Below are 27,424 nucleotides of genomic sequence, written 5' to 3' on the forward strand. Positions count from 1 at the left end.
ATCGTACCGTCGTGCACAAGGGTCGTACCGTCATGCACAAGGGTCGTACCGTCGTGCACAAAGGTCGTACCGTCGTGCTCAAGGGTCGTACCGTCTCGCTCAAGCGGTCTAATTTCTAATATTTCTTTTCCTCTTTGATAACTTGTGTTGGGTCATTTACATCTCCTGTGGTGTCATATGACACGCGTAAATCGAGATGAAAATCATTTACAATTTTCTTCCTTAACTTATAACTTACAACAGCGAAATCACAAGTCTATTTCCAACCATTAAAATCATTGTATTTCACACCTTTTTTTTTTTTTTTTTAAGATTCGGAAATTTTTGGCCCTACTGAATATTTTTTTTTTTGATGTAATATATAAATGCATTATCTAAATTTATTTTTTTTGATGTAATATATAAATGCATTATCTAAATTTAATTTTTTTTATGTAATATATAAATGCATTACCTAGATTTGATTAGCATGACTTATATAACCCACCCAAGAGAAAGAATCTTAAATAATATTTTGCATAAATTTGGGTTGTGCAAATTGGAAGAAAAGCGTTGCCAATGTTTTGGTGCGCCAGGCAAGCAGCGTTAATTATTATAGTTATTTATGTAGATTACTTTTTTTATTAACCCACTATCTTAATAGTGACGTAATGATAATAGTGGTTTCTTAATATCTAGTAATTTATTTATTAATCCATGGAAACCAGGAGCCATAGTAATATTTATCTATTTATTAACGTGTTCTTTATTTTAATGTTATTTATCCCTTCTATATTAACTTAATATATTACCGTAATCCAAGTCCACATGATGTATCTCCATATTCAAAGTTCTGCCTTCAAGATCTCATAATGTGCATGCATAAATCAACCTCATTTGCATGTCGGTTCGGTTGAAGAGAAAGCTTTTCACGATAAATGAGTTATGTCAGTTAACGATAGTTTGGGCCCCGCTCCGTGAGGGAGGTCAGGCAAGGGTCTTTGTGTCCTCTTCCTTAAGGATCAAAATTGATGATCTTCTGGTTCGACTATCATCACTGTCTAAGGGGGTTTATTTGGGCGTTAACCAACTGCATGTAAGCAAGACTTTGGCATTATGTCCGGGAAAGACAAGAGAAATATATACTTCATCTCATTTCACCCAAATTTCCCTAATGATCAAAGAAAATCGACCGTAATACACGAGTAAATAGAAATATATTTTCAAATTCTCTTTTTTTTTCCAGAGCAGCAATCGTACCCAACAGGACCGGCCGGTCGAGTGTGTCAGGGAAATCTGGATCTTATTACGTCGTACATCAAAGTCGATTATCCCTCGGACTTTAACCCCTATTGCTCGTACGCCCGGCAGGGCATTAATGGGGAGAAGCCACAATGACAGAGGAATGTAGACCTTATTGTCTCGTGATATAAAGACCATTATTCTCTGCTTGCTGGAGGTCACCCCAGACAAAATCTGCCTCGACGGCCGGTCGCCCAATTTATCGCCGGCAACGACCGGTCGCCGTAAACCCGGGCACCTGCTCTGTACGACCACACCACACAACGACCACCCACACCCACACACACACCCCACAACTCTCGTTTCCAACAGGACACTGCTACGGGAGGGAGCGCAGTGCAGACTGAGCAGTGATCAGGACATGGAGAACCAGTCACTGTGTAAACTGTGTAAACTCACGGGTCAAACTCATATTTTCTTCCTCCCTCCCCCCCCTTGTAGAAGGTCATGGCCTCGCCCATGACCCCCCCAGACTCTGGCCCATACGGGACTTTGGGCATCTCGCCCCTGAGTTTTACGTCAAGGAATACCTTCTGGTTTACTCTCAGCCGTAAACCAAAATGACACACACACACACACACACACACACACACAAAACGGGAGAATGGACTCAGTGGCCACTGGAAATAAAACAGTTGGTCCTCCCGCTGAATCTCTGGGGGAGGAGGGGGGTATATCGGCCCCAGGGGGGGGGGGTCCTCCCCCCCGTCCCACTGGTGTGGCAACAAAGGACAGATGAGTATCCGGGACCTGAGTTTCCAGTGGGGGGGGGGGGTGTTTCGTACGGGGTATGTATACCCCTTCACCTTTTTAAGATTAAGGTCTTCCACAAACACCTCGGCTTCATTAAGGTCTACAATGACGGTCTGGAGTCACCAATCAGAGTATGGTTTACCTTGCCGGCCGCGAAATGTAGTTTTCCTCTCGGATTGTCTGAGATGGTTTACACCATAGGCCCCAGAGGATAGTTTACCTAACGGGTGTCTGGTATAGTTTACTCTATGGATACCAGAGGATTGTTTACCTAGCTGGTCACTGATGTAGTTAACTGCGAACACCAGAGGATGGTTTACCTATAGTATCTTTCATATAGTTTACCTTATGAACACCAGGGGATAGTATACCGAACTGATCTCTAATATACTATACCTACGAACACCAGCGGATGGTTTACCCAAAAGATATTTGCTATAGTCTACCCTAAGGACACCTGGGGATGGTTTACATAGGTGACATGGTTTACCCTGTGGGCCTGTAGATTATGGTTTACATAAGGGGTCTGGGGAAATAATACATTTATCTCAACGTATGTAAGAGTTTACGTACACCAGTACAGCCAAGTTACTTTTAGTTTACACAAGTACATGTGTGTCTGTGGTTTACATGTAAAATCCATTGAATATTTACTTCGTCATAATATCATTTTTGCTCTACATTTATCACTAAATGATTAATAAATTAGCTTATTTACATTATATCAATAATTACTTTTTTTCCATTATAATCACTGCTCAAACAGACATCCATTTTGGAAGGTACAACGTAGGAATTAATAAAGAAAATATGATCGTATAATTAAATTTTGCGGAGAAGAAAACGGAAGACGCCATAATTCGGGCGGATTGGTAGGAAGTCGTTACCGAACGGTTGTACGGACGATGCTAATGGAACGAGAGTGACGTCCTTATGGTCAGGTGTTCCATATGTCCGTCTTAAACTCATGTTTTCTCTCGGTTGTTCCGTCTTTGCAAACGATCACCTCAACCTGTCCGAACTGGTGGGGCTGACCATGGCTTTGACTTCCCAAGACACACGTTTACTTATATTACTGGCCCGATGGCTACGTATTTTGGTGACTAACTGCTTTTGTACTTTATACAGTTACTTTTGTGATTTTTGTATCTGCTTTTTACGCAGTAGTTAACAGAGTTTTTAATTAAATCTTGACGTCTTGATAACTAACAATGTTTCACAATATGGCTACCCCTCGCCATGATTATCACGGCTGCCAACATTTTGCAACCCCAAAAAATTTCCAAAGTCCGGGAAAATGATTTATCTTTGATGCCATATATAGAATAATATTAATAAGATTAATTATTATCATTAAATCATGCATGGAAATGGTGTGCTTAAATTAGAATAATTAGTTATTTAATTATGTGGGGTTTTACATAGGTTGGTATACGTTGGTGTTGACAGTCCCACACATTTGCCCTGGATGACGTAGGTCAGTGACGGATCTGACCTTGAGGTGGGGTGACGCATTACGTAACGGATCCACGTACGTCTGGTGTTGCAATATATACCTCAACGTTACGGTGGACAACAAGAAGGAGAATAGAACACGAGAGTAATGAGGTATAGAAATTATTTGTTATGTATATCGTAGTCTGATTTTACGATGGTTTGGGAGGTCTTCTAACCCCTACAGCTGGGTCTGGCACCTTGCCTTACGTATACCTTACGATGGTTTGGGAGGTCTTCTAACCCCTACAGCTGGGTCTGGGACCTTGCCTTACCTTACGTATTCCTTACGATGGTTAGGGAGGTCTTCTGACCCCACATCTAGGTCTGGCACCTTACCTTACGATGGCTTGGGAGGTCTTCTAACCCCTACAGCTGGGTCTGGGACCTTGCCTTACCTTACGTATACCTTACGATGGTTTGGGGAGGTCTTCTAACCCCTACAGCTGGGTCTGGGACCTTACCTTACGTACACCTTACGATGGTTTGGTAGGTCTTCTACCCCCCACAGCTGGGTCTGGCACCTGACCTTACGTATACCTTACTATGGTTTGGGAGGTCTTCTACCCCCTACAGCTGAGTCTGGCACCTTACGTTACCTTACGTATACCTTACGATGGTTTGGGAGGTCTTCTACCCCCACAGCTGGGTCTGGCACGTGACCTTACGTATACCTTATGATGGTTTGGGAGGTCTTCTACCCCCACAGCTGGGTCTGGCACCTGCCCTTACGTATACCTTACGATGGTTTGGGAGGTCTTCTAACCCCTACAGCTAGGTCTGGGACCTTACCTTACCTTACGTATACCTTACGTGGTTTGGGGTCTTCTACCCCCACAGCTGGGTCTGGCACCTTACCTTACGTATACCTTACGATGGTTTGGGTGGCCTACCCCCCACAGCTGGGTCTGGCACCTTACCTTACGTATACCTTACGATGGTTTGGGTGGCCTACCCCCCACAGCTGGGTCTGGGACCTTACCACATGTTGGTAGTGTATTAAACAACATTAGTTATTGGTTGTTTATAGTTATTTCGTTACCCATTTATATGAAGGGAGGTATTTGCCTTACACACACACACATACACTATATATATATATATATATATATATATATATATATATATATATATATATATATACACACACTAGAGGACGATTAACAGGTTTAGGAGAGTTTATATACCGCATTATCGATCGGTAGTGTATATACATACGCATGCCTTCCTGGAGGTAGAATGCAAATGCTTTCATACGCAGAGGTGTACGCACTCAGGGCCCGATGTGCTCAGGGCCGTCAGGGTTCGACCCTGAATCGCTGCCTTGCACAGACCTTATTAGAGCTGTGTGGAGTGTGGGGGAACCACACGACTGCTGTGGGGGCAGACCCAGCTATGATCCAGCTAACTGTAGCTGTCTATATACGCACATCAAAAGCTACATTTCTTATCGTTTTGTCTGAAAAGCTATCCAGCTACCTTAGCTTTCGCATAGTACTTAGCTTTCCTTGTGTTGTTCAAGTCTCGAATACTTTTACAACCATTGTTGTCTATGCAAATTAGATATATGATTTGTACAGAGTGTGATAAATTGTCGATATATATATATATATATATATATATATATATATATATATATATATATATATATATATATATATACACGAGAAAACAAAAGAATTGTCATTACGTCTTCTATTTCATCTTTGATTTAGATATTTAAGATGCATTTGCACGTTACCTTAGACAAGTGGAATTCCTTATTAGTTATAAAAAAAAAAAGAAGAGGCTACATTTACATGCTGATGCTCCTATTAAGGTTTTATTTGCCAGTTTAAATTCCTGGAAGGTATTTGGCTGCTTGCAATAGCTTCCCGTTTTCATTTGAATGACCGGATTCTTTCCCCTTGGGTTTTTTTTTAAGATGGCCCTTTGGCGAACGCCATCCCGTTTTCTATCGACTTGAGCTGTCAGGATATGCGCGGGTTAGGCGAGGAATGCGCAGAGGTGGCTTGGGGTGGCTACAGTGCGCAGAGTGAGGTAGGGATTGGTAGAAATGGCGTCTCACTGGTGCGCAGATTTGCCTATGACTGCGCAGTGTGTGACGGGAGGAGAGTGTGAGTTCCACCCCCCCCCCTCCCCTTCCAGAGTGTGTAATAGAGGTGCGCCGAGTGAAATACAGGTGCGCAGAATGAGTTACAGATCCTCAGGGTGAGGTACAGGAGCGCAGAATGAGTTACAGATCCTCATAGTGAGGTAGACACACTCAGGATGAGTTACAGACCCTCATAGTGAGGTAGTAGACACTCAGGATGAGTTCCAGACCCTCATAGTGAGGTAGTAGACACTCAGGATGAGTTCCAGACCCTCATAGTGAGGTAGTAGACACTCAGGATGAGTTACAGACCCTCATAGTGAGATAGTAGACACTCAGGATGAGTTCCAGACCCTCATAGTGAGGTAGTAGACACTCAGGATGAGTTCCAGACCCTCATAGTGACGTAGTAGACACTCAGGATGAGTTACAGATCCTCATAGTGAGGTAGTAGACACTCAGGATGAGTTCTAGACCCTCATAGTGAGTTATGGCACGACCATTCTTGCTGTACCATTAACTGTACTCATGACAGTTAATGGTTCTGTAACTCCTCCGGCTGTTGTAGGGGTGAGATGGGGTGGGGGGGGGTCAAGGTGTCGTATTGCCCTTGTGTCACACTGTGTCACGTGGTGGGTAATGGTGTCACTCATCCTGTGTGTGTCATATCTTGTGTCAGGAGGAGAACATACGGTAGTACCATAGTGGTAATGAGTGTCATATTTCTCCCTTGTGTGCGTGTGTGTGTGTGTGTGTGTCAGGTGGTGTAGAGGGCAAAATAGTGTCACACGAGAGCGAGCATTTGAAGCTGTGGGCAAGCTTGGAACAGCTGCTGTGGCGAACACGCGAGTGTTTGGACAAAAGGGGGGGTGGGGGGGGTATCGGTGGTGGTAGGAGGGGAATGAGGGGGGAGAGGGTTGCTATCTTGTGTGAGCCTCTCTCTCTCTCTCTCTCTCTCTCTCTCTCTCTCTCTCTCTCTCTCTCTCTCTCTCTCTCTCTCTCTCTCTCTCTCTCAATAGACTTACCACCAGTAGTTCAAGCCTGGGGTCCTAACTGATGCTTTGTGGTCGGATTATGTATATATATATATATATATATATATATATATATATATATATATATATATACGTAGAGGATGGTGGGTAGTGACCCTGGGCGAGTCATGAAGACATGAGAAGCATATACATCTCCCGGGATGTGAGGTAGTTCACCCATTTAAATTCCGGATGGCTGAGGTGGGTTTGACCCCAGAGCTTCGGGGGGGTCAGGCAAGGCAAGGTCGGCATTGATCAAAAGGTACGTCAGTGATGACCTCTGGTACCACGGTGTACCGTGCACGGTACACTTGATGTACCACAATGCAGTTTTTTTAATTGGCATTGTACTGTGTTTTTGTTTGTTTTTGTTTGTCTGTACGTTGTTGCATTTAGCTAGATGGATCCTTACTTAAGATGGAAGTGATCTAGCTTGGGTTAATTTATTTTACTTATTTATTTTATAGATTATATTTATTTGAAAAAAAGACGTTATTAGCTCAGTTTTCTCCGTTTATATTTGTTGTTGTTGTGGGTTTGAGATACGTGGTGTTGTGATTACCTTGTTACGTCGGTACGTAGTTCCTGTGTCCACGTCCTGAGGGGTTCTCATTGGCACAGACTCGTCGTCGTTGTTCTAAAATAACGCCTCACCACCATTAAACGCCCCGTCCACGGTCATTATCACTCGTACGGCCAGCTATAAACGCCCAGTGTACGGTCATCACCTCAACAAGCGACTGTCATCACGTGACGTAGGGGGACAGCCTGAGTGCCAGTGGGTAGACGACCCTGACCCTTATTACAGTGGGGGAAGGTCCACCCACGTCTGATGTCCCACCAGGTCTTAATATCTACAGTGGTTCTCCAGTACGTAAACGACCCTGACCCTTATTACAGTGGGGGAAAGGTCCATCCACGTCTGATGTCCCACCAGTGGTTCTCCAGTGGTCTGCCATAATGTTCTTGGCGGTCCACGCCCGTACGATGAACACTATCGGCGTGGCTGACCCAGTTTGGTGTCGTGTGTCCTTGCGTGTCATCGGACTGGCTATCGGGCACCGAGGCTCGCCTGATATAATGATGATAATGATAATTATTATTATTATTATTATTATTATTATTATTATTATTATTATTATTATTGATGTTGAATACGCGAGAGATCTCTCACCGAACCGATCGCAGAGCCACACCGGCCAGGCTGGTGATGCGAGCCGCAGACAGCAACAGGCTGGGAGATCGATCGAGGCGCCAGCATGGAGACCAGGGCGGTGTAGGAGGGGAAGGAGGGAGAGCTCTCCTGCCGACAGATGCTGAGGCCATTCAGTGGGGAGGGGGGCGCGAGGGTAAGGGGTTGAGCCCTTCAACTGACCCTCATATCTCATATATATAATTTTTCCCCGAGCCTGGATTGAACACGTGGTGGATAATCCTATAGGATGCTTGCGCAGGACGTGTTTAAACCCCATCCACGTAGGATCTGGTGAAGGATCTCCCCCTCTCACCCACTTCTTCCTCTTCCTTACACCCCCTCCCTCCCTGAACAAGCGGTTAAGGGAGAGCAGGACAGACCTCAAGCTTGGGCGGTTAAGGGAGACAGGCCCTCACTGTGTGGTTTAATGGTCAATAGATATGTCCAGGATTAGCCCTTAGAGTCTCTCAGGGCCCAGTGAGGGGGGAAGAAGGAGGGAGGGGGGGTTCCTTGTTGGGGGGGTAGGGTTTAGGACCTGGCGACACTGGATTTCAGGTCAGAACTAAGGGTAGGTCATAGGTCAAGCTGTAGGATGTGTGTGGGAGGTGAGGAGGTCTGGCCCTGACACCACATCTATCGTGGTCTTGTTACCCCTCTGGGGGACCTGAATGCTGGTGATAGTCTACCGTGTTGAGTCAAAAATTCGTAATTTGGATTTATTAATTATTTTTTGTCATTATTTGAAGGTTATGGGTAAGAAGGAGGTATTTTTAACATGTTTCTTCTTCATCATCATCATCATCATAGTGTGTCGTGTGAGAGTGTATGTGGACAGCATACACGAGTGTATGTTGTGTGATAGTAGAGAAGGGTCAAGATGAACTCGCTATACAGTACAGGTTCGTAATACACACACACACACATTAATTATTGCACACATACATACATACACACACACACACATTATCACACCCTTACATACATACACTTTCATTATCACACACACACACACACACACACACACACACAAGATGACTCAACACCCACTCTCTGCTATGTCCGTACCCCTCACCCCCCCCCTCCCTCCCCCAGAGTGACTAGGAGGTGGGGGTTGTTGACTCAACTATTCAGACCAGCAACATTCCTAAGCTGTGTTCTTGGTCTTCTGTACACTAAGCTGGGTCGTCCAAGATAAAGCTTATTTAGGTTATCTAGGGGAACAGCTAAAGCTGAAGCTTGAGTACTTAGGATAGAAGTGAACAGGAAGCTTAGATAGGGTAAGTTTTAGCTGTAAGACTGCGTCCAAGATAAGCGTGATCTGGAAGCTTGAGCGTCTAAAATAAACAGTAACTGGAAGCTTGAGCGTCCAAGATAAACGATAACTGGAAGCTTAAGCGTCCAAGATAAGCTTGAGTCATCAGGACAACTTAATTTTACGTGGTGTAGATTAGGGATATCCCTAATTACAATATAGTTGATCCAGTTTACACGTTTAACGTAAACTGAACTGCCTTTCCCCTCTTAAGATATAAGAGTGGTCAATATCTATAGATACTTTATACATTAACTATGGAAGTAGATGTCTTGGAAACCATTAGTATCTATATGTGTGTTACGTATCTATACACCCATGATGTTAGTCTGTGTATTTTGACGACTTAGCTGTGGAGGCCATTTTAAAGGAAGTTGGATAATTAGCATTTTAAGAGTGGAAGACATTTTAAGGGAACTGGATATGGTTTTAGGTACTGGATATGGTTTAAATTTTAGGTACTGGATATGGTTTAAGTTTTAGGTACTGGATATGGTTTAAGTTTTAGGTACTGGATATGGTTTAAGTTTTAGGTGTGGAATCTGTTGTATAAGGAAGTGGTCTTCAGTGAAAGTGGTGGTAGTTAGGATGCGCTTTTACATTGGTCGTTTATCTCTCTCTCTCTCTCTCTCTCTCTCTCTCTCTCTCTCTCTCTCTCTCTCTCTCTCTCTCTCTCTCTCCCCCCTAAGGGGGGTCAGTCTCCCCCCCTTCCACCCCCTCCATCCTCCAACAATCGCGCTCCCATTAGATCGTCCCCACCACACCCCTCCCTCCGACCCAGGAATTTCCGCGCGATCGAATCGTGTCCTGCGAGCCAGCGATATCCAGTGGGTCGACTCCTCCCTATTTCCCCATTGATTTCCACCGTTACGTCATCACTCACCGTCTACAACAGCGGCCAGTTTCCCCCTCTCTACAGCGACCGGTCTACGGTAGGTAGACTCGTGTAGCTGGTTTACAAGTCGTTGTATACCTCTGTCGTGTACGACGAGTTTATATATGGCGACCGACAGGTCGTACGGTACGATAAGTTGGGCAACACCGGTGGCGGTGTCACCCAAGTCTGGGATGCTTGATTAGGGTATAATGGTCTTTACGCTACTGTATGATAAGGTTTAGATTACCCTGTGGTCCGTAGTTGTCCGTTAACGCCCTACCGGGCGTACGAGCAATGAGGTCAAAGGATGAAGGATAATAGACCTTGTTGTTAGGGGACAGTAAGTTCCAGATTTCCGTGTAGCTCAGTATTGCCCCATTCCTGGTTGGGCGTATTTTTTAGATTTTTTGAAAATACGTTCTTATTGACACGTGTCATGAAGGTGACTTTTAAACTGGAGTGTGGAAATGGGAGGACACACACACAAAAAAATTGCACCTTTTTCTTTCTGGTCAGTAGTGCTCTGTTCATGGTCATTTCTCATGGAATTTACGCCCAAATCTGCATTTTGAACCTTAGGGGTATTATAACGACGCTTGGTGCTCAGGGCGTTTACTATGGCAACTTCGGAGATCTATTTCCGTGGGTCAGAAAACGAATTGAGAAAAGAAAATGGTGTGTGTGTGTGTGTGTGTGGGGGGGGGGGGGGGGGGGGGACGTGTGAAGGAAATGATTAGACTTTGAAATTAGAATTTGGTACATAGAGAATCCATGAGGTCAGGTCACCAGGGTTGGGTTAAATTCATGATTTTGGTCGTTTAATATAAATGCAGTAACGTGTGAGAGTGTGTATATAGACCTGGGGATAATGGCCTAACCTTTGACGTGATTCCATAGTTAAGGGTCTGGTTATAACCTAGACTATAAGTAGGGGTCGTACCTTCGTGCTTGAAGGGTCGTACCGTCGTGCTCGAAGGGTCGTACCCTCCGTGCTTGAAGGGTCGTACCGTCCGTGCTTGAAGGGTCGTACCGTCGTGCTCAGGGACGTAATATACTAAAAGAGCAATCGAGCAACAGGTCATGATTATCATGACACAAACACACTGGAGAGAGATGTAATGATGGTGTGGCATTAAGTGTGTATGTGTAGCCATGGAAAACGGAGTGTACACAACATCCCATCTTCGTTTGCCATGGAAAACGATGTGTACACACAGCATCCCATCTTCGTTTGCCATAGAAAACGATGTGTACACAGCATCCCATCTTCGGTTGCCATAGAAAACGATGTGTACACAGAGCATTCCATCTTCGTTTGCCATGGAAAACGAAGTGTACACACATCATCCCATCTTCTCTCCACTCTTGGGAGGGCCAGTTGGTCTACCTTTAAATGCCATACAGCATTTAAATGGTCATTTTACGATCATCCTCATCGTCCCAGTACTCAAAATATGTAGTTTTGTGCGTACACGTAAGGCCTCGTCTAATTATTATCTATATAAAGACGAATAAGGGCGACAGGATTAAATTTTTTTTTCGACAACTTGCGTATAATTAAGTTGCGTTTGGCGAGGTAGAACTACAGGTGAAATAGGATTCTTCGGTGCGATGTTTCTCTTAAGTAAATGTTTGGCGACTTGAGAATGTCGTATATACAACTCCAGAGTGTGTGTTAAAAAACCCCAAAGTTTCATTTTTATTCCTTGTTATCAAAGAGATGAATTGACTGTACACGGTATACACACACACACACACACACACACAGTGTTCAGATCCCCCCCCCCCCAATACATTACAGATATGTAAGTACACACACACATACACAGGGCCTCGCGAGTGTGTACACCTATCCAGTACACTTCAGATAGGTAATAATTACACACACACACGTACCGAAATGCATAGGAGGGCATGTGAATAGGATATAAAGACACATGTATGAACTTGGAATGTAAATTGTACTCCCACAGTAACCAACCCACCATCCGTATTTGTACACTTTTTTTGTGGGTGGGGGGGGGATATCGTCCCTTAACGTGTATGTCCATTTCGCGTTCAAGACAGGTCGCTCCGTCGTGTTCAAAGGTCACAATGCCTCCCGTGTTCAGAGGTCAACGCCATTAGCGGGACCCAGGTTCGACCCCTTTCAGCAGTCCCAGTGTGGAGTGTGAGTCATACGGCGCTTGGCCATGTTTAGGGTGGGCAGGGGAGGTCAAGAACCGTGACCTTGGCTTGGACAAGGGACCACCCATCACAACCCCCCCCCCCCCTCAAAGACAGACTCGGCCACACCCAACACCACCGTACTCGAGCAGAAGACCACACAGGTCCTGAGGAGAGTTAAGGACCTGTGTTCGTGTCGTGACAGAGACCCTCACGGATGTGTCATTGTTTGTGTGTGAGTTACTCATAGCTGGAGAGGTGTTACGAACACATAAGGTGTACTCACTCATAGCTGGAGAGGTGTTACGAACACATAAGGTGTACTCACTCATAGCTAGAGAGGTGTTACGAACACATAAGGTGTACTCACTCATAGCTGGAGAGGTGTTACGAACACATAAGGTGTACTCACTCATAGCTGGAGAGGTGTTACGAACACATAAGGTGTACTCACTCATAGCTAGAGAGGTGTTACGAACACATAAGGTGTACTCACTCATAGCTGGAAAGGTGTTACGAACACATAAGGTGTACTCACTCATAGCTGGAGAGGTGTTACGAACACATAAGGTGTACTCACTCATAGCTGGAGAGGTGTTACGAACACATAAGGTGTACTCACTCATAGCTGGAGAGGTGTTACGAACACATAAGGTGTACTCATAGCTGGAGAGGTGTTACGAACACATAAGGTGTACTCACTCATAGCTGGAAAGGTGTTACGAACACATAAGGTGTAGTTATAACTTTTGTGTATTACCCACCTGTGGTTGTAAGTCATATGAAAGACTTTTATTTTTCTTCTTACCTTCTGCTCAACTTTCCAGCGATAAAAGCATCGTTTTATTGTATAAGACCAACCACCATCGCTCATGCAAGTCCAGGTTTTTAAACTGCATATTCTTCCTCAGGGCTGCTGCTGCTGCTGTCCTCCTCGCCCTAGCTGTTGATCTGCGGTCGTGCCCAGCGGACGGGGCAGACTTACTGAGCGCTGCGTTCCACTGGAGATCATCCCCATACCATGGTCATCTGAAGGCAGGGAGGTCAAGGTAGATGGTACTTACTATTTCCTCCCCCCCTGCATCCCCTCCTGTGCTTGTTCTCACAGCGCCAAGGGAACAAGCCTCGTCCGCCGGGGGGGGGGGATGAACACACAGGTCAAGCAGTGTGTGGTGATGTGTGTTCGTCTCTTGGGAAGAGGACAAGACAATTCTTAACACGTGAGTACCTTCATGGTGGAAGGTGGATTTTGAGTCGTGATTCAGCGAGCGACTTGCTCCTAGGAGCTCTGTAGGAGGTGGGTGTTGGCTGGCGACCTGGGTCGAGGATGAGGTGTGGACCCTCATACTCGAGTTATTGAAGTGTGGTTGTTTTTTCGGTCAGTGTTGTAAATGTTAGGAAGGGGAGATGAAGTAAGTTTTTTTTTTTTCTTTTTTTTTGTGTAGCCCAGTGGTTAGTGTGTCACAGTGGTAAGTGTGGCACAATGGTTAGTGTGGCACCGTGGTTGGTGTGGTCCAGTGCTTGGTGTGGCACATTGGTTAGTGTGCCACAGAGGTTGGTGTGGCACAGAGGCTAGTGTGGCAGAGGTGTGTGGTGCTGGTATTGTGTTGGTCACATAGTGTTCAGCTGTGCCCGTGTTGAATTACTGTGTCTAGCAAGAGAGGGTTGCCCCCCCCCCCCCCCCTCTAATGTGGGTTTGTAGGTCATTTTTTTGTTCAAAATCGCTTTCAAAAGCATTTATTTATTCTTGTCAGTGGTTCCTATCAGTAATTAAGGATGTGTTTGTCAAAAATGATATCAGCTCATTTGATAATTGACAGGAATAAATAAAGATAATTTTAAGATCTCTGCTTTTTTATGTAATGAGGCAGACTTAAATTGTCTGCTATCACTATAGAATATGGCTGGCATACCTCTACTTTTCCATCATAAAAAAAAATTTTTAATGAAAGTTACAGCATCTCTGTAACATAGTTTGTAATATATATATTATAATATCAATAAAGTAATTATGAAAAGAAGGACTTCCTAGATGGACCAGTGGAAACAAAAGCCAGTCAAATGAGATCTTTTTATTTATTTACTATATACAAAACATATATAAAAGTTACTGGAATTATGTACAGAATATACACATAAATACACATATAAACTGTGGCAAGCTCATTGTGGACGTCCTTTTAAGTCTCTCGAACACAGACAATACAACTACATTACTATGTGGTGTGTCCTCTCCTGGACTCATATTTACTGCTTCGACCTCCAGTAGGTGTGGGCTCACGACACTGAGACCTGACCCTCAAAGTCTTGTGTATACAGTAGCTTCTCAGTTCATTTTAAGATCTGATTTTTTAGTCTCAATTTATTTATTGGTACAAAGACAAGACCACTGGTTGGGTAAGGGAGGTACCCACACCCACAGAGAGATGGTCTGTTGTTGTGTCGTTATCCCACAACACTGGTAGGGTTGGGGGGGGGGGCCTGAAAATATGCCCTGTTTGTCGAGGGTCAGTAAATAGAAGTCGTTTAAAGGTGGTAGGGCACGAAGGGCCTTAAACTTACATGATTACAAAAATGATTGGCTGGAGGGGTATATGTGTGTGTATGTATGTGTGTGAGATGGACAAAGTTTGTTAACAAATTCAAGTTCCTGTGCTGTTGATCGTTTAAACAAATGTCATAACTTTTAAAACTTAAGTTTTTTTGTTTTTTTTTTTATACATAGAGTTTTGCATTTACAAAAATGAAAAACGTGAGTCATTGCCCAAGCTGGCTTACTGTTGACCATAATTATAATTATACCTCATTTACATAATTTATGAAACTTTACTCATTAACGAAACTGGATTGAGATAATTCTAATTGGCCAAATTAACATAGTCCTCACTAATTGTACACAAATGACTGTCATTCCATTAAATTCAGATCAAGTTTTAAAATAACAAACAATGATGTTTAAACTTTGAAAAAATATACATTTCATTTGTCTAATTTAATACAACTTAAACGCCGTTCATCAAGGATAAAAAATGGAAACCTTTCAAATTTATAAAAATTTTCCACAGTCAATTTTTAAAACTTACGGAGACATTACAGAATATAACTGCATACAAAATTCGACACCACATTGGACAAATAATTACCCCAGAGAACTGGATCAACATATAAAAAAATTAGCTAATTAATATAGATGGGCGTTAATCACATGGATCCATTTATACAAAGAAAAAAAATAATGTTCAGACAATAGTCAATCCATGACAGTTTGAAAATGGCCGCTAGTGAAGAAATGATTTCATTACATTACAAAAAAAAAAAAACGCATCTTGTAACCATGTCATAAAATACAAAAAAATTTCCAGCTGATCTGACATTATTATCCCCATAGAGAATTACGTCAGTAAAAATTTCTTTTAATATATATATATTTTTTTAATTTATATATATATCTATAAATTACAACATCCTAAGTTTACATTATAAACTCCCTAAAAAACAATGACTGGTACCTCAACACCATATGACATCCTATTTTTTTTTTTAAATTATTTATTCAAATATATTTAATGTTTATATGTACATCAGCTGCTGGGTGGGTTTTCCAACCCCCCCCCCCCCACGACCGCCCTCCCTCCAATTCTAAGTGGGGGGGGGGGGGGGAGTTTTCTTCAAGCACTCCAGCACTGGAAAAAAAAAAGGGGGGGGGAGGTTGGTTTCCTTGCAGTACCCCCAACCGGGGTGGGGGTGGCCCCTGTTGTACCCCCACCACTGGAGGGGGTTTGGCGGGGTGTGTAGTACCCTGTAGTACCCTAGAAGTGGGGGGGTTGTGGAGGGGTACGTTCTGTACCTCACTCAGCCCAGGATGTGGGAGGGAGTCGCACTGCCCTCCACCACAGTACAGACGACACCTCAAAAAAGTACACAAATTTGATTATTACTACATATAAAAAAAAGGGAGGGAGGGGGTAATAATGAAATAATACACATTTTGATTCGTTATGAGTAAAAAAACATGAACAGAATCTTATATATATATAACTATTCACTGAAATATTTACATGAAAACACAAAAAAAAAAGAAATATATCGACACTGCAGAACACTGAGCCTCAAGACAGTTTTAACTGGGGGGGCCCCCAAAAAAAAGATTTGAATCTTCGCATGGCAGGTTTGGAGTAACGCTACCCCGTGATTTGACCTCACAACATGAGGCGAGGAAGAAAAAAATAAAATTTCGTCACGGGAAGAAACAACTTCGGACGAGAAATATTAAGTGAATTCACTCCCAGCAAGTTGTTGTGGGTGTGGAACTAAAACTGGGGTTGTGATACAGGCTCAAACCAGTGGGTAAACCTCAGATGACTATCATCAGTCCATCGATCTCTTTTGATCTCTTACCTCTCTATCTCTCGAAGGAGAGAGACACACACGCCTCTCCAGCGGGTCCTGCACGAGAACAGACAGACGCTGCCACGGGGACACATGAGAAAAGAAGGATTGTACGACAGGAATCCTACAGACTTAAGGATACCCTAGAGCAAGTTATGGGGGTAATATCCTACACGACGGAGGAGGGATCCTTAGGGCCCCTGTATCCCTACAGAGATGAGGGATCTTAGACAGTCTAAGGAGGAATCTATAGATGTATCCCAATGTGGGAATCTATACAGGTAATCTTGGCAAGGGCTTTCTCTCCTCAGCATCCCTGGGATCCTAAGCCTTCGTCAACATCCCAGGGATCCTTAGCCACGAATCTAACCGTTATTATAGACCCTCTATACCCCCCAACCTCTGCTCCCTCAGTAACGGCCTCGCAAGAAGCGCACTAAATGATAATGAAATGTTTTGCTTTTGCGAGACAATCCTGATAAAAGGTTTCCATCACGACAGAGAGCCAAACAAAAAGGAATCAAGGTCGTATGGAAGGACAATGGACAGTCATAAGTGACCATGTCCTCTCCCCATCTATACACACAAAGACTATATAAAATGAATCGGAAACTAATAAGTACATCAACAGAAGGCAAATCATTCCGTCATGTTCGCGTCGTAGAGGAAATATAAATTCAAGCCACATTCAGGACCCCCACACACTTACACCAGACCTTTACACCTACAGAGGAGGTGTCTTTTAGAACCTGGCTCCAGGTAACAGCCCAGAGGCGGTAGAGCCGAAGGCCTCGTCCATGGAGTCTCAAGGATTACCTCCCCGAAGGCCGAAGACGACTTTGAGCAGCTTGTGACCAACTGTGTTGTAACACTTTAGAAGGGTCGGGTCGACGGTCACAACATCCGAGTTATAAAAGTTGTAACGTCGTCCTTGTACGTTATATCGTCGTGGTGAAGGTTGTAGCGTCGTGATAAAAAGGTTGTAGCGTCGTCCTTATTGGGTGTCCCTTCGTCCTTGGAGGTTGTACCGACGTGACCAGGGTTGTACAGTCGTCCTTGTAGGTTGTAGCGTCGTTCTTGCAGGTTGTAGCGTCGTGATAAAAGGTTGTGACGTCGTAACGAAGGTTGTAGCGTCGTCCTTGTGGGTTGTACCGTCGTGACAAAGGTTGTAGTGTGGGGTGTAGCGTGGTCCTTCTCGGTTGTAGCGTCGTCTTTAAGTGAGTTGTAGCGTAGAGCTCAAAGGTTTATCGGACTATAAGAGGAGGGAGGGGAGGGGTTCAGCCCCCCCGCCAACCCCTCTGGTCGTGACGTGGCCGGGGTCAAAGGTCAACCTGGACTCCAGTCATCCCCGGCCACAACAGTGCTCAGTGCCGGGTCACCTGCCCTCATACTGCACCACCTGTGTCCTGCTGGGTCGACTGTGCCGCTACGTACAGAGGCATATCACGTACGGGGTGTCACCACGTACAGATACCCACTGAAAGTGTCCGTCACCACGTACAGTGGCCCACTAGAGGTGTCACCACATACAGAGGCCCACTGGAGGTGTCAGTCACCACGTACAGAGGCCCACTGGAGGTGTCACCACGTAGAGAGGCCCATTAGGGGTGTCAGTTACCACGTACAAAGGCTCACAGGAGATGTCACCACGTACAGAGGCCCACTGGAGGTGTGTCACCACGTACACATGATCCTCACACTTCTAGTTCCATCAGCCTCAACAACCCTCACAAGGACACGAGAGTAATCCAATCAAACATTTGAACTCGTGTGTGTATGTGTCTTTCTCGTCTAAAAATAAAGCATTAAGATCCAAAATCGTCTGTCCTCGGCCGGCCTCCAGTGGAGGAGATACTGACCCCTCTACACACCTACAATAAGGTCCAGTATACCTCGTCGTTCCTCACACCAGATCACGAGATGCGTACCTGAGGGTCGTGACCTTTATGGTGTCCTGGAGCAAGTCTCAAAATCCCACACGTAATGCAGTTCCGAGCACGTATTTCAGGATCCTCGCCCTTATACCCTCCTTCAACAAGGCTCACTATCCTTTCCAGCACTTGACTACATGTGTAGAGGGGGAACCTTCGTCCTTATGAACTTCTGCAGTAAGGGTTGGAATTCCTCGATACAGTCCTGGGCTGTGGGTGGTGCGTGGTGCCCTCTAAAACGCACTCTGGGGTCACACCCACTGGAAAGAGACTCTACGGGGGGGGGGGGTCACTGGAAACGCACTCTTCATGCTCGTACCCCCCTGAAGACTCACTCTGGGGGGGGGGGGGGGATTCTTCCCACCGACTCTGGAGATGCGTCCTGCGGGTCAAGTACCCCCTGGATATGGGGGGGGGGGGGGGCCATGCCTCCCAAAGGCCGTCTGGAACCCCCTGGAAAATGACCCAGTCGCTGACCCTCCTCCCCCTCCCCCCCCCCCAAGACTGACCTTTGACCTGTAGTAAGGGGGTGACCCGGGTTTCCTCGACACAGAAAAATATATGTATATATATACGAGTCGCTGAACCACGACCTCCGGATCCATTTACAATGTACACTTTCGGCTCTTGAAGGTGGGAGGGGAACTAAACGTCACTCCTGCGTCACAGTGCGTCGTCACTGCTGCGTCACGGAACACCATTGCTACGACACAGGACGTCGTCACTGCTGCTACGTAGTCACAGGAGGTCAGTAATGCGTCACACAGGAGGTCAGTAATGCGTCACACACGACGTCACTGCTGCACAAGTGGACATCACCGTTGCGAAAAGGGCGTGGCCAGTGTGTGGGGGGATGACTGTGCTCTGGCAACGCCTTCACATCAGAGGGAGACAACTTGGTCAACAACTTATTAACTGTAATGAGGCTTTTAAGTACATCTCAAAAGTGTCGAGTGCTCCATAAGGGCCGGCACGATTTAAGTGTGTCTTAAGTGGGAGTGAGCATGTCGTGCACACCGAGTCTTTTTAAGTAGGTTTCTGAGTGCTTTAAAATGAGCCTTAAGTATCTTCAGGGAAGCTAAAGTGCGTTATCAAGTGTCTTCAAGAAGCACTTTAGACCACTGTTCCCTCGAGTGTTGGAGGTGTTCTTCAAGTGTGTCTCGAGGGCCTGTCAGGGGGTCGTGGTGTTGGTGTTGTGAGTATCTTGAAAGAACGACCCGAGTGTCGTGGTTTTAAGTGTTCCTTGAGTAGCCATGTTCTCTCGTCTTGAGTAGCCATGTTCTCTTGTCTTGAGTAGCCATGTTCTCTTGTCTTGAGTAGCCATGTTATCTTGTCTTGAGTAGCCATGTTCTCTTGTCTTGAGTAGCCATGTTATCTCGTCTTGAGTAGCCATGTTCTCTTGTCTTGAGTAGCCATGTTATCTTGTCTTGAGTAGCCATGTTCTCTTGTCTTGAGTAGCCATGTTATCTTGTCTTGAGTAGCCGTGTTCTCTTGTCTTGAGTAGCCATGTTCTCTTGAGTAGCCATGTTATCTTGTCTTGAGTAGCCGTGTTCTCTTGTCTTGAGTAGCCATGTTCTCTTGTCTTGAGTAGCCATGTTATCTTGTCTTGAGTAGCCATGTTCTCTTGTCTTGAGTAGCCATGTTCTCTTGTCTTGAGTAGCCATGTTCTCTTGTCTTGAGTAGCCATGTTCTCTTGTCTTGAGTACCCATGTCCTCTTGTCTTGAGTAGCCGTGTTCTCTTGTCTTGAGTAGCCATGTTCTCTTGTCTTGAGTAGCTATGTTCTCTTGTCTTGAGTACCCATGTTCTCTTGTCTTGAGTAGCTATGTTCTCTTGTCTTGAGTAGCCATGTTCTCTCGTCTTGAGTAGCCATGTTCTCTCGTCTTGAGTACCCATGTTCTCTCGTCTTGAGTACCCATGTTCTCTCGTCTTGAGTAGCCATGCTTTCTTGTCTTAAGTAGCCATGTTCTCTTGTCTTGAGTAGCCATGTTCTCTCGTCTTGAGTAGCCATGTTCTCTTGTCTTGAGTAGCCATGTTCTCTCGTCTTGAGTAGCCATGTTCTCTTGAGTAGCCATGTTCTCTTGTCTTGAGTAGCCATGTTCTCTCGTCTTGAAGTGTCGTATCCAACTGTTGTAGCTACGTGGGTTGTGAGGTGAGGTGAGGTGTGGGCAAGAGCTCTTGGACAAGCCTTGTGCCGCCGCTACAACACCACCACAACTCCTCCGTCGTCGTTACAACTTAATAATGCATTAATCTGGGTGTCTGGTTCCTCGACGACCCAGGTTGAGGAAGAGGAACGCAATTCTTAAACGAGACTTAACAAAAATAATTAAAAACTTAAAATTAAGGAAGTAAAGTCGTCGTCTTGCGATGAACGACTTTTGAGTGTGTGTGTGTTTGTTTGTCCAGCCCGCCTGGCTCCTGTGGACATCTCGTGCCAAAAATTATATTATATATAAAATAGTTCTCTATTGCAGCCTCCCGACGGAGAGGAGGAGGAGGAGGAGGAAGAGGTGTGAGGGTGGAACCAACCCAGGGAGTTCCAGAAGAGGTGTCTCCTCTCTCCCCCCCTCCCCGATACTGGGGAGTTCAAAGTGGTGGTGGTGCTTTCCTCCCCCACTCCTGACAAAGAGGGGAGTTCACAGTGGAAGGTGCCTTTCTCCCCCACACCTGACAAAGAGGGGGAGTTCACAGTGGAAGGTGCCTTTCTCCCCCCCCACTTGACAAAGAGGGGAGAGTTACTTTTTTTTACAAGTGCTAAAACAAGTATCTGAGCATATGTTCGTTTTCTTTTTTTTGATATACTAACTGTAGTAGTGTGTAGATTTAGGGTTTACTTGGCAACTATATCTCGACAGGTTGTGGAGAGCATTTGCTCTCTCTCTCTCTCTCTCTTTCTCTCTGACGTCATTCGTAAAGGACGTGACGTCTGTATGGGCAAATGTATGCCACACAACGCCTCTATCTCCCGACCGACGGAAAAAAAAAACCCGCCATCTATAACGGGAGCGTCACACGCAGGCTACCCACATCCCTGACTCTCTCCTTCAGAAGTTGGTTTCTTCGGGAGTTCTCGTGGGTCTGAAGGGCACGGCCTCCTCCGGGAGGAGCTGGGTGACGACCGTGTTGAAGGCCGGGTTGGCCGGGGGCACCTGGTGTGGGTTGAGTGGGGCGGCCGAGGCCCCACCTCCCTGGGTGAGGGCGTGGGCGTTGGTGGGCCAGGCGGGGGCGGATTGTCACACGTAGCTCTCGGTTCTGCGGCCGAAGCAGCGGTTGTAGCAGTTCTTCCACACGGCCAGGGTCTTGCTGGACCACACCCAGAACCCGGAGGTGATCCCAACTACCAGAGTGCTCAGGTACTTGACCAGGAAGAACACGAGGTCTGGCCTGGCCAGGGGCGTGTCGCGGTCCACGCCGTCGGGGCAATTGATGTTGTAGTCGACCCACGGGTCCTCCCGGCTCCCACACTTCTCCCTCTGCCACGCCACCATCCACTCGTCGTGGTAGGCCTGTTCGTAGAAGAGGCAGGCCACCACCACGGTGGCAGGGACCGTGTACAGGACGCTGAAGACCCCGATGCGGACCATGAACCGCTCCAGCTTGTCCGTCTTGGTTCCGTCGTGTTTCATGATGGTGCGGATCCTGAAGAGCGAGACGAACCCGGTCAGGAGGAAGGCCGTGCCCAGCACCAGGTAGAAGAAGAGGGGCGCCAGCACGAACCACTGGAGGGCCTTCATGTTCCACAGACCCACGAAACACACGCCCGTCATCACGTCACCTGTCGGCCAGAAGGAGAACTATGAGACACACAAGGCAGAGAACCAACACATTATAATACAACATAACAACACATCATAACATAACAACACATAACACAACACATGACAACAAAACACATGACAACATAACACATGACAACACAACACATAACACATGACAACACAACACATTATAACACCACAGCACATCATAACAACGCAACACATTATAACAACACAACACATAACACAACATTAACGTCTCACTCCTGACTGATCTTGTTCAACAGCCGCCCTGGGCTCAGTCCTTCAAAACAATCAACAACCACAACATTGGTCTTGACCACACAGTGTCCATATCTCCTGTGCCAACGACTGTGTAACACCTTAGATAAGGACATGGATCACGTGGAGTGAGACGTCAAGATAACACAATATACAGCAAGATGATAACAACACTGATCGTAAACGTAATAACTGAAATATAACGAAAAAAATAACTAGGGGACAAAATACGGTTTAACACACACACACACACACACACACCTCACTGTAGTCGCGAGGCAAAAAATACCTATTAAAAGCCTGGCAGCTGTGCATGTCCATTCCCCTACGGGGAGACCAGACTCCTGTCTAAATCGCCCGGGAGGAGTTTCCCTCCTGTTTATGTGACGGTAACAAACGGGGAGGAGGGAATATATGCTGATGGAGGGAGGGGAAAAGGATGGGTTAGGAGGGAGGGAAGGGAGAGAAGTAGGACGGGTTAGGAGGCAGGAAGAGGAACAGGATGGGTTGGGAGGGAGGGGAACAGGATGGGTTGGGAGGGAGGGGAGCAGGATGGGTTGGGAGGGAAGCGTGGGAGGGGGGGACGGGACGGGGATGTAACCTGTAGGACACCTGTTACAAGACCTGAGGATTGCTTGTAGGATCTGCGGGGACGGTCCTTGTAGGACCTGGGACTGTAGCCTCTCCTGGAGGCTCTTCCCTCCTGCAGGAGCTGGGCAGCCTTGGTAGCTGGGGACTCCAACAGCTGGAACAACCCCCCACCTCCCCTGGCAGCTGGGGGACTCCAGCAGCTGGTGCTTCATTTAATGAGTGAAGAAAACGGCAGATGTGCTACCTAGGCACAAGCAACAGCATCCTCACCACCACCATCATCATTGTCGCTCCAACACATCACCACCACCAGTGTTCCCCCAACACAGCACCACCAGTGTTCCCCAACACAGCACCACCAGTGTTCCCCCAACACAGCACCACCAGTTTCCCCAACACAGCACCACCAGTGTTTCCCCTAACACAGCACCACCAGTGTTTCCCCCAACACAGCACCACCAGTGTTCCCCCAACACAGCACCACCAGTGTTCCCACAACACAGCACCACCAGTGTTCCCCCAACACAGCACCACAAGTGTTTCCCCCAACACAGCACCACCAGTGTTCCCCCAACACAGCACCACCAGTGTTTCCCCCAACACAGCACCACCAGTGTTTCCCCCAACACAGCACCACCAGTATTTCCCCCAACACAGCACCGCCAGTGTTTCCCCCCAACACAGCACCACCACCAGTGTTTCCCCCAACACAGCACCACCAGTGTTTCCCCCAACACAGCACCACCAGTGTTCCCCCCCAACACAGCACCACCACCAGTGTTCCTCCCCCACACAGCACCAGGCCCCCGTGCAGCCCGGCCGGGCGGGGAGCCAGTTCACCAAGACGTCGTAAAGTCCTTAATGAGTTGCCTAATTAAACGATGGAGGTAGTTAGGGAGGGCAACGTGACCTGCTACTGCTCGTGATGACTTGATTATCCCCAGGTAACGACGGGCAGGGAGCCAGACCACTGGGGGGGTAAGGCGGGGGGAAGGCATGGGGAGATTGAAATGGGGAGGAGGAAGAGGAGAGGGGTGTTGTGTGTGTGTGGGGGGGGGTGTACTGCGGCCGGGCAGGGGGGTATTGTGGAAGGGATGGGGGAGATTGCAGTGGAGGGAGGAGAGAGAGGGATGTTGTGTTGTGTGGGGTGGTGAACGAGTCGAGGTGTGAGAGCAAGGAGAGGTCAGCGTGTATTGGAGAGAGAGAGAGAGAGAGAGAGAGAGAGAGAGAGAGAGAGAGAGAGAGAGAGAGAGAGGAACCACTTTCATCGCAGCCTTTAAAGGCGACTCGTTAATTGTTGAGGAAGTGTGTTTGATGTGTGTGTGTGTGTGTGTGGGGGGGGGGGGGGGTAGGGCATGGGTCCTGCCTTACTCTGCTACTTACTCACATTCTCTCCCCCACACACACAGTCACCCTATCACCCTCTCACTTCCTCGCCCTCCCCCATCCTCTCCCTCACACAACTTCCTCATTCACTCCTCCCGCAATCCTCCTCATTATATACTGTTCTCGTTCTCACATGCCGTTTTCTCTCCTTGTTCCCGGGATGGCACCCGTTTTCTTTACGTATTCCCTCGCTTTTCCTCATGCCCCACTCTCTCATTTTTTCCCTCCCCCCACTCGCTATCTGTCTACACCACAGCAACACCAACTTGCTGCAGAATATACTTCCCGCTTTTCCCGGGGCGGGGCGGGGCGGGGCGGGGTAGCCAACCTTTGCTCTTCGTGGTAAAACCAGACTTACTTTTCCTTGGCGATGGGGGGGGGGGGGGGGGTGTTCTGGTCTGTGGTCTACCCCCCGCTCTTCGCACAGCAGCAAGCTGGTCGTTCCTGCAACTCTCCATCTGTGCTGTGGTGACGGCCTGGCGTGGTACAAGGAGGGGACGGGGGTCCACTTGTGTCTGTGTCTGTATAAATATATGTGTGTATGTGTAAATATGTATGTATGTGTGTATATATGTGTAAATATGTATGTATGTCCGTGTATGTGTGTTTACATGTGTGTATGTGTGTTTACGTATGTGTGTGTGTGTGATTGTGTATGTGTGTCTACGTGTGTGTGTGTATGTGTGTTTACGTGTGCGTGTGTCTGTCTGTGTATGTGTGTGTGTGTGTGTATGTGTCACGTAATTTCCCACATATGTGCATCTATCGTACATTATTTACATATTCCTGCTGGTCTCGTCCACTCAGCAAGGTAATACGTAGTTTGGTGTTGGCCCCGTGTGATGTCCCGGACCCTCCCTCCCTCCCGTGTTCTGCCGTACCTCTCGCTCCCCCCCCCCCCCCGGTAATGGCGATGGTTCGCTAATTGGCTGTTGACGGTGACGATATTCTCCGGACACACATAACGCCGGTCCTTCCCGGTGTTGTGCTGTGAGGCTGACCCACGGACCCCCCGGGCGCCCATCCCTCACGGACCACAGGGAGTTAGAGACGTGGTTTCATCCCGTCCGATGTGACCCTTCTCAAAACAGAATCTCTCTCTCTCTCTCTCTCTCTCTCTCTCTCTCTCTCTCTCTCTCTCTCTCACACACACACACACACGCACACACACACACACACACACACAGTTTAGTGTCCTTCCTATATATACACAGATGTTCAGTACTAATCATTAATCATTCATTTTGTACAATCAGTACTCGTTAATCATTCATTTTGTATAATCAGTCGTCGTTAATCATTCATGTTGTACAATCAGTCGTCGTTAATTATTCATTCTGTATAAGCAGTACTCGATAATCGTTGTTTGTATAAACTGATAATAACGAACCTATAATTGATATAATTTATAACATGAAAATCTCGACATCCCGCGACCTATAATTCGTCATCGTATTAATCGCTATAATGTGACATCCTATAACTGATCATCTGTCATCCTATTATCGATTATATGCCATCCTGTAATTGATAATCAGCCCACCTATAATCTATGATCTACTCTCCTGTCTCTGACGTCCAATCCTAGAATAGATAATCGGTCATATTATCTATCAGAGATTAAAATAATCGATTACATATATATTAGAGAAGTTAAAATAAGTGACGGATGACATATTATCTATCAGAGCGATTTTGAAATAAGTGATCGATTACATATTATCTATCAGAGCCATGAAAGTGACCTCCGAGTGAAGGGAAGGGAGGTGGGTCAAAGGTCAACTCACGGAGGCTGCGCGAGTTCGTAAGTTATAATAACGAAATACCCAGAGTGTGAGCAGACTTACGACATATATAAGGGAGGGAAATAAAAGGAGGGGGGGCGGGGCTGGTGATGCTGGGGGAGGGGGAGAGGTGAAGATGCATATGGGTACGAAGTGAGAGCTGGGGAGAGGAGGAGGAGGGGGAGAGAGTAGTGAGGGTGGGGAGGGTGTGGTGTGGTGTTTGGTTAGGTTTGGGGAGGGAGGGAGGAGGGGGGATAGAGCCGTGAAGACAAGGGAGCAAGCAAGGGCAGAGAGAGTATGCCAGCTCTCTCTCTCTCTCTCTCTCTCTCTCTCTCTCTCTCTCTCTCTCTCTCTCTCTCTCAAGTACGACTCTCCTTCCTTGACTACGACCACCTTAACTCCCTCAGTACGACTCTCCCCCTACCCTCCGCCTTGAGTCGGACAGACGACTCCGGGTCGTCGTCTTACAAGTGTGTACAAGGGGGTGGGGAGGGAGGGGAGGAAGTGGGTTAGAATGTCGTACTCAAGAGGGGAGGAGAGGGAGGAGGGGAGATGATAACGTACAATGCTATAGTGATCCATCCAACAACCACCACCACCACCCCCTGCCTCGCCCCAGAGTCTGGAACCGGTTCTCTGGGGGAGATGGTGTGTGTGTGTGGAGGAGAGGGGGGATGGGGGGCTGTTAAAGGTCTCCCTCCCCCGGCGGGTTCACTTGGGGAGTTGGGGGAGAGAGAGAGGAGGGGGTCAGCATATGCAGAAGGGTTAAGGGGTCAACCAGTAAGCCACCTCTTGTGTCCCCCACACCACCCCCGTCCACGCTTTCAGGTCCGGCCTGGCCAGGCTGGGTCCTGCCACACACCCACCATCCCCTGTGTGTGTTGTAGGAGCTTCCAAGCCGTCTCTGGTCTCTGCCCAGACGTTACCTCCCCCCACCCCTCCAAAGCCTCCAAGACTCTCTGTAGCACAAGTTCCAATGTGGTCCAATTCCCACTCCTCCTCCCAAAGTCCTACGAGTAAATACGGAGAGGGAGAACGGGGCACTGGTTCGTTAGTGACGTAGGGCGCGCTAGCGCGGTGTACACACACACACAC

The 27,424-nt window shown here is 46.7% G+C and overlaps 1 protein-coding gene across 1 annotated transcript in view; it reads right to left on the bottom strand.

Moving 5' to 3' along the window:
* Positions 1-14,264: 14,264 nt before the first annotated feature.
* Positions 14,265-27,424, bottom strand: part of fz (frizzled class receptor) — a 185,372-nt gene continuing 172,212 nt past the window's right edge. Inside the window, exon 2 of the mRNA XM_071657209.1 lies at positions 14,265-22,303. Coding sequence (XP_071513310.1) covers positions 21,762-22,303 — 542 coding nt within the window. The 3' untranslated portion in view covers positions 14,265-21,761. The remainder of the gene's footprint in view (positions 22,304-27,424) is intronic.

This window comes from Panulirus ornatus, chromosome 64 (genome assembly GCF_036320965.1).
Source record: "Panulirus ornatus isolate Po-2019 chromosome 64, ASM3632096v1, whole genome shotgun sequence".
In the NCBI taxonomy this organism is placed as follows: Eukaryota; Metazoa; Arthropoda; class Malacostraca; order Decapoda; family Palinuridae; genus Panulirus; species Panulirus ornatus.